General features: G+C 44.5%; 1 protein-coding gene across 4 annotated transcripts in view; it reads left to right on the plus strand.

Annotated features, from left to right (window-relative positions):
* THADA (THADA armadillo repeat containing) overlaps positions 1-10,024 on the plus strand; it is a 297,259-nt gene extending 287,235 nt beyond the window's left edge. For all 4 annotated transcript variants that reach the window (XM_059659977.1, XM_059659980.1, XM_059659979.1 and 1 more), the window contains 2 exons: positions 6,682-6,851; positions 7,895-10,024. In XM_059659977.1, coding sequence (XP_059515960.1) covers positions 6,682-6,851; positions 7,895-8,290 — 566 coding nt within the window. In that variant the 3' untranslated portion in view covers positions 8,291-10,024. The remainder of the gene's footprint in view (positions 1-6,681; positions 6,852-7,894) is intronic.
* The last annotated feature ends 337 nt before the right edge of the window (positions 10,025-10,361 follow it).

A 10,361-nucleotide genomic window follows, 5' to 3' on the forward strand; every position in this document is an offset into this window, starting at 1 on the left:
GCCTTGTTGCCTGAGGGTAATATTTGTTTGAATCCATTTCTTAATCTTTGGTGTGGTTGGAAGTGAACAAAATGCAAGTATTTGTATAAGCTTTGAGCTTTAATTTAACCAGCTAAATTTAATCTATCAACCCCTTTTTGGTGAAGTATGACCCTACTGAATAAGAAGTGCACACTTTGCCCTAGCTGGGTAGCTCAGTTGGTTAGAGCGTCGTCCCAATACACTAAGGTTGTGTGTTCGATCCCCAGTCAGGGCACATGCAAGAATCAACCAATCAATGAATATGTGGAACAACAAATTGATGTCTCTGTCTCTCTCTCTCTCTCTCTCAAATAGATTTTTAAAAACATGTCAGAGAATTGAAAAAGAAGAAAGCTACCCAATTCTTTTTTTAAAAAAGTGCATACTTTTTACTCTTATTAAGTTGTTTATTTGTTTTCATTCATGTTGTCTACATTCATTTTTCTAAATCAGTTAGGGAGAGAGAGAGAGAGAGAGAGAGAGAGAGAGTGTGTGTGTGTGTGTGTGTGTGTGTGTGTGTGTGTGTCTAGATTCAGGTAGACTGTAAGCTCTTTCAAGGCAAGCACTGTGGTCAGGCTTCCTCCCAGCAACTGGAAGGAACTTGGTCACAGAGTGGGGTTTTATTTTTATTTTATTACTAGAGGCCTGATGCACGAAATTCGTGCAAGGGGCTCGGACCCTACAGCGGCGGGCCACTGCCTCTGCCTTGGCCCCACAGCACCGTGGCTTAATCCGGAAGGTCGTCTGGAAGGTCGTCCAGTCTAATTAGCATATTATGCTTTTATTATTATAGATAACAGCTTTACTAAGATATACCATATACATACCATATAAGTCACCCATTTAAAGAGTACAATTCAATGGTTAGCATATTCAGAGAGTTATGCAAAAATCAACACAATCAATTTTAGGACATTCTCATCACTCTGAAAAGAAACAGCACACCCTTTAGTATTTACCCTTCATTCCCCCTGTATTAGTTTCCTGTGGCTGCTGTAACAAACTGCCACAAACTTGATGGTTTAAAATAACAGCAGTGTATTGTCTCACAGCTGGTGGGGGATGGGGGACAGAAGTCGGAAATTAAGGTGTCAGCAGGGCCACACTCCCTCTGGAGGCTCTGGGAACAATCCAGTCCCGCCTCTTCCAGCTCCTGGAGGCTGTCGGCATTTCTTTGCTTTTGTCACTCCAGCCTCTGTCCTTGTCTTCACATCGCCTTCTCTGCGCGTCTGGTGTCAAACCTCGCTCTGTCTCGGTCAATAGAACATTTGGGATGGCATTTAGGGTCCACCCAGATCACACAAGATCATCTCCTCATCTCACTGTCATCAACTTAATCACACCTGCAAAGACCTCTTTTCCAAGTAAGGTAATCTCGTAGGTCCCAGGGACCTGACATGGATATCTTTTAGGAGGCCATTTTTTCAGCTTTCCATACTCTCCATGCCCCCAGCCCAGATGTAATTCACATACCATAAAATATACCATATTCAAGTGTACATATGTACAAATTGTCATATATTCATAAGGTTGTGCAACCTTCACCACTATCTAATTCCAGGATATGTTCATTAATCCAAAATGAAACACTGTATCTATCAGTAGACAGTCCTCTTTTCCCCATTCTCCAACCCCTGGCAACCACTAACCTGTTTTTTTGTCTCTATGATTTGTCTGTTCTGGACATTTCATATAAGTGGAATTGTACAATATGTATTTGTTTGAATCTGACTTCTTTCACTTAGCATAATGTTTTCAAGACTCATCTGGTTGTAGCATTTACAAGTACTTCATTCCTTTATGGCTGAATAATATTCCATTGTATGGCTGTAACACATCTTATTTATCCATTCATTGGTTGGTGGATATTTTGGTCATTTCCAGTTAACAATGCTGCTCTGAACATTCATGTACAAGTTTTTCTTTGGACCATGTTTTTTATTTCTCTGAGTTGTATCCCTAAAAGTGGGAGAAACTTTGAGACTTTCCAAAATGGGTACACCATTTTACATTTCTACCAGCACTGCATGAGATTTCCAGTTTCTTCACATCTTCATCAAAACTTATTACCTGTCTTTTTTATTATAGTTATCCCAGTAGTTTTGATTTGCATTTTCCTGATGGTTAATGATGCTAAGCATCTTTTCATGTACTTATTGGTCATTTGTATATCTTCTCTGGAGAAACATCGATTAAGATCTCTTGCACATGTTTTAGTTGGGTTATTTTTCTTTTTATTATTGGGTTTTAAGAATTCTTTGTATAGTCTAGATCAGGGGTGAGCAAACTTTTTGACTCGAGGGCCACAATGGGTTCTTAAACTGGACCGGAGGGCCGGAACAAAAGCATGGATGGAGTGTTTGTGTGAACTAATATAAATTCAAAGTAAACATCGTTACATAAAAGGGTACGGTCTTTTTTTTTTTTTTTTTTTAGTTTTATTCATTTCAAACAGGCCGGATCCGGCCCGCCGGCCGTAGTTTGCCCACGGCTGGTCTAGATCCAAGACCCTTGTCACATAGAGGATTTGCAAATATTTTCTCCAAGTCTATGAGTTATCTTTTCACTTTCTTAATGATATTCATTGAAACACAAAAGTTTTCAGTTTTTATAAAGTCTAACTTTTCTTTTGTTGCTTGTACTTTTACTGTCATATTTAAGAAACCATTGCCTAATACAAGATCACAAAGTTTTACTCCTGTGTTTTCTTCTATGAGTTTAATAGTTTTCGCTCTTAAATCTCAATCTTTGATACAGTTTGAGTTAATTTTTTTGTATGTTGTGAGGTAGGGGTCCAATTTCATTCTTTTGCATGTGGATATCCAGTTGTCTCAGCTCACTGGTTGAAAGGACTATTCTTTCTCCCCAATTAATGGTTTTTGGGCACCCTTGTCAAAAATTGATTGACCATAAGTGTGAGGGTCTAATTCTAGGCACTCAGTTCTAATCCATTGATCTGTATGTCTATCCTTATGCCACTACCACACTGTCTTGATAATTGCAGCTTTGTAAGTTTTGAAATCTGGAATTGTGAATCTCCTAGTTTTGTTACATTTTTCTAAATTGTTTGGCTGTTCTGGACACACAACAGGTTCTTCAGACACACTTATTGCTTAGTCACTTGCTTTCTTATTTCCTTGATGGACCAGAGAGCCTATGAAAGCCCAGCTGGCCTTCATAGTTGGTTGAAAAATTTCTCTCCTTACTCTTCAACCTCCTTGTGAAGGGGATCTGGACTGTTCTGGCTGAGCTGTCTTAGTCCAGGACAAGGTAGTAAAAGAGGGAATGTGATGGGATGAATCTGGCCCCTTGAACACGAGACTTAAATCCAACTAATCATCTTCCCACCCCCTTCCCAGCTTTCCTTCCCCTTTCCTCCTCATCTTGCAGGGTTGGTGTTTGGCTGATTATAATTCCATCTGGATCCACTTTCAGCCAATGCACCAGTTCTCCTCTTGTACCTCTGTTAACTCCTATCACTCTCCTGCCACTGCCTAAGCATGATTCATGGCCAAATGGTGCAGGAGAGAGGATCTCTGTCCTGGCAGGTGTGCTGTCTGGCCTTCCCTGTGGCATCTCTGGTCAGCTGCACGTGTCCTTGATGGACCTAATAGCAGGGTTGCCTGAGCTGCAGGCACTGATTTTGCTGGTACGTGAAAGTGTTGTCTCCCCTCTGGGGCTTTCAGCCCTTGCCTTAAGGAGACAATAAGAAAGAAGGAGTCAGAGGGCAGATCTTCTAGAAAGCTTTCAAGATAAGCTGACCTGCTGCTGGTGCCACAATACCTAGGACTTATAACTTTTACCTTTCCCCCCCCTCAAAACATAGCCCTCAGCTGGGAGCTTTTTAAATGACTAAAAGTGATAAAACCAAGTCTGACTTCATCTCTATAGGGTGCAGGGAGTGTTTCTCCATTGCCTCCCTGCAGGTTAGGGGCAGCCTGTGCACCCAGGTCAACTTGACCCAGTGCCACCATTACTGACTGTGTGGACTGGACCTGTTTACCGAACCGTTATGTGCATAGCTTCCTCATTTGTTCACTAGGGAAACTTCCCTCATGGTGGTGGGAGCAATTAGGGTTCAATAGAAGAAAAGTGTTTGTTATCCTATCTAATAAAGAGGGAATATGCTAATTGACCCTCACACCGTCATAAAGATGGCAGCACCCACAGCCAGTAAGGGGAGAATATGCTCATTGACTGTCACACCCTCAAAGATGGCGGCGCCCACAGCCAATAAGGAGGGAATATGCAAATTGACTACCATGCCCTCAAAGATGGTGGTGCCCACAGCCAATATGGAGGGAATATGTGAATTGACTGCCATGCCCTCAAAGATGGCGGTGCCCACAGCCAATAAGGAGGGAATATGCAAATTGACTACCATGCCCTCAAAGATGGCGGTGCCCACAGCCACAGATGGCGGCTTCCAGTCCCCTCAACCCCACCAGGGCCCAGCCACTCTGTGCACCTGCCTCCATTGTACCCCAGTCCCCTCAGCACCCCAGCTGCCCAGGGCTGGCCTGAGGCGCAGGATCTCAGAGCCATAAACTGGAATGTTCTGAGCACCTGCTCTGTGTTTAATCTGGTACTGCTCTTCATGTGACTGTTTAATTCTGAGGTTTGAAAGATGCCAATTAATTCTACCTCCTCCCCAAACAGGTTCTAAACCAGGTGAGAACTACAGGTAAAGCTAAAAACAGGGATTGTATTATAGGTGAAGGCTGGGTCAACACCTGGCTCAGACTTACAGCCAGAATGCACCTTCATACACACTTCTATTTCTGTTTCCCAGTGTAACTCCTGATTCCGGGCTGCAGAGCCAGCTGTCTGGGGAGCAGGAGCACTAAGGGAAAGGTGTCCTGGGGGTTCAGTCGAGGCTCTGAAGGTGGTAGCATCAGTCCCTTGGCTGCTTCCTGAGTCAAAGTGCTGCTCCAAGTGCTCTAAGTAATCCTGGCCCTGCTTATCTCACCATAGAGACGGTGAGATCTCTGGAATGTTGTGCTAATCTCCAAATGCATGCTCTGCATACACCATGAAACTGGTCCATTTCATTTTTTTTTATAGCCACTTACTGGTAAAGCTCTGTAACTATACACAGTCACAGTTTATTAACCTGTCTGAACCCTGGATTCCTCACCTGTGAAGTATGGTCATACCCACCCCATAGGATGTTGAAGGACTGGAGAGACAGTACTTAGTCAGGACCCAGCACATGATAGGCTCTCATAATAGGTTTCAGGCTGGTCCCACACCATGGGGAACTCGGCCTTCCATTCCAGACGCTGAGCCAAATGAGCTGTGGGCTGGAATTGGAAATGTGAGGCCAAATGGTCTGTGAGCTGGAGCTGGAAATGTGGATTTGGGAAAGACAAGGTCTCAACAAAAGTGTGTTATTGAAAGACATGCACTGGTGCATGGATGGATCTACAGAGGTTCATTGGGTGGTGGGGTTCCAGTCCCATGTTTCAGACCTCCTCCAGGTTGGGGGTAGAAGGGGCGAGGTTGTTTGCGGAAGTGTTAACACCCTGAGCCTCCCTTCAAACCCATATTTAGGAATCTCAGGCAAGATGGTGAAGTAAGCAATGGTTTCCCCAAGGCACTCACTTCCTCTTTCAACAGCATTTACCCAGCCAGCAAGGAAGATGAGTGTCTGAAAGACGAAGTCACTGTGAGACCGGGCAGCAAAATCTGAGCTAATCCCAGCCCTCCACCTGCTGTTGTACAGCTTGTGAACTGTAACACAATAGTTTTTGCATTTTTAGATGGTTGGGGAAAATCAAAAGAAGAATATTTTGTGACATGAACATTACATGAAATTCAAATTTTATTGGGACATAAAGTTTTATTGGAACACAGCCACAACCATTTGTTTACATATTGTCTATGGCTACTTTCAGCAAAGTTGAGTAGCTGTGACAGTCTGAAATATTTACTGTCTGGCCCTAGCTGGTTTGGCTCAGTGGATGGAGCGACAGCCTAGGGACTGAAGGGTCCCTGGTTCGATTCTGGTCAAGGGCACATACCTTGGTTGCAGGCTCCTCCCCAGCCCGAGCCTGGTTGGGGCTCATGCAGGAAGCAACCAATCAATGAATTTCTCTCATATCGACATTTCTCTCTCTCTTTCACTCTCTCTCTAAAAAAAACAAAAAACAATTAGTTGGAAAAATATCCTTGGGTGAGATATTTTATACACATACACACACACACACACACACACACACACACACACTGGCCTTTTAAGAACAAGTTCTCTGATTCCCTGCTCTAAGATGTTAGAGGTTCTCTGTGTATGTACCCAGTGGGATTTGCTGCTGGAGAAAGGAGCAAACCAATGGAATTTGGGCATGTGGCAGGCCTACAGAGGGGACACTGGGTGGGAAGCTTTCCTGATAACCAGTTACACTAGGCAGGCTAAGGGGAGCTAAATGTCTAGTCCTACAGGTGTGCTTGCTCCTGTCCACACTGAGAGACTAGCTGTGTAGACAGCAGGACCCAGAAGTGGGTTGACAATCTTTAGTGAGCCTATCCCACCAGCCTCCCTGCCAGGCTGGTGGCATTGGTGTTGTTACCTGAGGCCCTTCATGTCCCCAGAATCCCACAGAGCCTCTCGGGGTTGGCCCTGAGCAGCACACTCATTTCTCACCTCTCTCGTTTCCACAGAATTTGCCTTCTGCCAGGTGGATGCCTCCATCGCACTGGATATGGCCCTGGTTGTGCTATGTGACCTGCTCCAGCAGTGGAACCAGCTAGCTCCTGCACTCCCAGTCCTGCTGGGATGGCTGTTGGGAGAGGGCGATGACCTCATGGTCTGTGTGGAGAGCGAGCATCAGGTAGTCCTGGGGTCTTGGGGAAGTGGAGGTGAGGTGGGAGTGTCCTAAACCCACAGGATACAGCACTTACAGGTTAACTCGGCCTAACATGACTGCTGAAACGTGCTTCTGAATGCTCAGAAACTTTCCAGATGACCATGGCAGCCTGCTGGGCACTGCTGGGGCAGCTCTCGTGCTGGCTTTTGGGGTTCGGGTCTATGGGGAGAGAGGACTTTTTTAAAAGAGGCTCCTTGGAAGTTGAGAGTTGAATTATGGAGAATTGTATTAGTCAACAATGGAGGAGCCAGAGGCTCCATGTGGTGAGGTCTGAAGGTGAAACATTTCCAGAGAATCAGGGTCCTTCCAGGGTATTTGCTAATTGAAGAAAACTATTAGCCCCTTCAGGTGGGGGACTAGTCAACATACAGGAAAACCAAGACTTGGCTTGTCTTAGCAGCAAAAGCGTCTTCACAACTTCATAGCCACAGTGTCTGACCCAGATGGCCTTCTTGGCATCACCAGCAGGCTGAGAGTTCAAAAGCAGCTTGTTGATGGGAAATTGAGAAACAAGATAAAGCGTCTGTGATAAAATGGCCTTGAAAATACCCAACATTATAAAAATTTAATTTCATACTCAGAGACTAGGTAGTGTCTCCTGTTTGGTAGTTTGCTCTTTGTTCTGCTGCCGAGAGTTCCCTTCCTCCCTCCTCTCTGGTTTCTAGATGCACCTTTATGTCTAGGGCCCACCCCCATATCCAGGTCCCTTTTTCAGCACCAGGCCCCCAAAATATCTTGGCTTGGAACCACAAACACATCTTTATCAAAGGTCATGTTAAGTCTGGAGGAAAAAATTCCTCTCCGGTAGAGAAGTACGACGAGTGAAAATAGAAGGTGACCTTCAAGGCTGCAAGTGGTGTGTGTAGCTGGTGTTGACAGGCCAGAGTGGGCCCTCTCGCCGGTGGGGGAGGGGACACGCCTCTTCTGCACCTGGTAGGACGCTGATCTGGACTGGGGTTTGCAAGCATCCCCTGTAAGGTTGACTTTTGGCTTTTCATTTGATTTAGGTGGAAGAAGACTACCTGTTTGAAAAAGCAGAAATCAACTTTTGGGCTGAGACCCTGATCTTTGTGAAATACCTCTACAAGAACCTCTACCATCTCCTCTCCAAGTCCAGCTGGCATCCCCTGAGCCCTGAGAGGCTCTGTCATCTTCAAAGGACAGCGTCAGAGCAGTGCCACCTCCTTTCCCAGCTCTTGAAAGAGCTGCCACCACCTGCTGCGTTCCTGAAGACAGTGGAGTTCACGAGACTACGCATTCAGGAGGAAAGGACCTTGGCTTGCCTGAGGCTGCTGTCCTTTTTGGAAGGAAAGGAAGGGGAAGACACCCTAGTTCCCAGTGCTGCCGACTCTCCAGCAGAAGCAAATCAGTTAACTCTTCCAGGAACAGAAATGGCTTGTTGAAGAAAGAGGACTTGCTGGAGGGTGAGGGGGGCGGGGTGGGATGAAGGTGGATTAGTCCCCACTAAACCTGCAGGAAATATGTTGAACATAAATTCACTTTTTTTTTTTTTTTTTTTTTTTTTGCCCTTCATACCTCCCCGACTTCTGTGAGTCCAGTCTTTCTACAGAGGAGTTTTTCATCAGTTCACTCATTCAAGGCAGCCTGGTTTATTGCAGCTACTGTAGGAAGTGAGGCTACCTCGTTGAATATTTGCTCTGTTCCCAGGTGCAGGCCACCTGTGGGCCTGAATTAGTCTTTTTCATTGCCCCCCCCCCCCCCCCCGCCCAGGACCTCTAATGTCCAGCCATAGCCAGCCTGCATTTTCTGTGAATTGACTGCTTAGAATTGGGTTTTGACACATGATTCTCACCCCACCCCACCCCCTTTTTTTTTGGCTGGATGTAGGAGCTGGATTCGTTGGCAAATGGCCCATTTGGTCAGAATTCTAAACTTTATTCCATTTTAGCTAAAGCAGAAATATGTTCCAAATGTTGGATGGATCCTGAGAGTATTAAGGATCAACTTCATACAAATAGGGGTTTTCTTTATTGCCTGCATGTGTGAGTCCTGAGTGACCTACACATGCCATTCTAATTATTAAAAGAGCCATTGAGAGCTCCTACCCCAGAAAAAGGTGTTTGTGCTAATGCTCGGATACCTGATTTAGCTGCCCAGTGAAAGCGTAGCCTCTTGGTTGTTAGAAGGAACCTGGGGAAAGGAGAGCCAGAATAAATGGTGTATTTGATGCCTACACTGTTTACTATCATTTTCTTAGTGACAATAACAAAGGGTTTCTTATTTAGGAGCCAGAAAATACATTGATCCATTTCAGTGATTGAATCTAGCAAGCCTAAGGGTTTTCTTCCTCAGACTCCCAGCAGGTGTCACTCTTGCATACATTTTGCTGCTGGTCCTGTTTTTCATTGACTTGCCATTTTTAATTTATCTCAGAGTAACTGTAACCCTCAGGCAGTTATCTTGAAATTCGTAGCTTGGATGGGTCATAGCCTCATCCACCTTCATTTTTCATCCTAGTTATCTGAAAAAGCCATTTCAGCAATCGTACATAAACCTGGCCCAGCTTTTAGGATCTGTAAATATTTTAAAATACTTTTCAGGTGAGCATTCTCTTAGAATTATATTATTGATGTTTGAGGGTCTGAAGAGGCAGTTTAGAGAAGAGAGAGTTTGATATGGTCATTTCCTACTGCAGAAAGGCTTTTATTTCAGGTATAATTTGTCTCTCTCTGAAAGAAAACCACCTAACACTAAAAATACAGCCACACTAGAAGTATAAAGAAATGGCTCTTTAGGGAGGGAGAAAAGTTGACTTAGTGTCCAAAGTTTTGTCTCAACGAGAATAGGAGATTCCTTTGCTGGTTTTGCACCATTCAGCTCAAAGTGTGGTGTGTGTTTTTTTGTGATCCTAAATTAATTTCCTGGTTAGGCATCTGTGTGACTCACGTACACTTGATGGGAGGTTGCCAACCTAATATTTCTTTTGTTCTGAGAAGGCCTGGCTGGTGAGAAGTCAGGGAATTGTTGGCATGATGTGCTGATAACCATGGTAGAATATTATGAAACTGACCCCAGCAAAGTCCAGCATTCCCTTTTTTTCTCCATTTAAAATGAAATACAAGCAGTTGCATAATAATAAAAATGTTTTACACCAGCAGGGACTCTGTACCAAAGCATGAACTATAGCATGTTTATATGTTATCTACAGAATTCTTCTACCAAGCCTGCAAAGTGGGTGTTTACATAGCTGTTGACTAGGCAGAATTACCCTAGGATTTGCTCTTGGCTGGTTGTGGACAGCCTGGAAGGACAGGAGGGACAGATGTGTCACTGGTTTTGTATCTGAAATCCTGTTGCTCACCTCCAATAGCAGTGGCTAGGGAAATGGCTATCCTACACTTTCCTGATTCCCAGGGAAACTGTAGAATACCCTACTGTCAGGGCCACCCTCAAATTGTTGTCTTTGGGATCATTTCAACAAAGAACAAAACAGAACAGCCAGGGTTCTAGGAG

Source organism: Myotis daubentonii, chromosome 12 (genome assembly GCF_963259705.1).
Source record: "Myotis daubentonii chromosome 12, mMyoDau2.1, whole genome shotgun sequence".
Lineage (NCBI taxonomy): Eukaryota > Metazoa > Chordata > Mammalia > Chiroptera > Vespertilionidae > Myotis > Myotis daubentonii.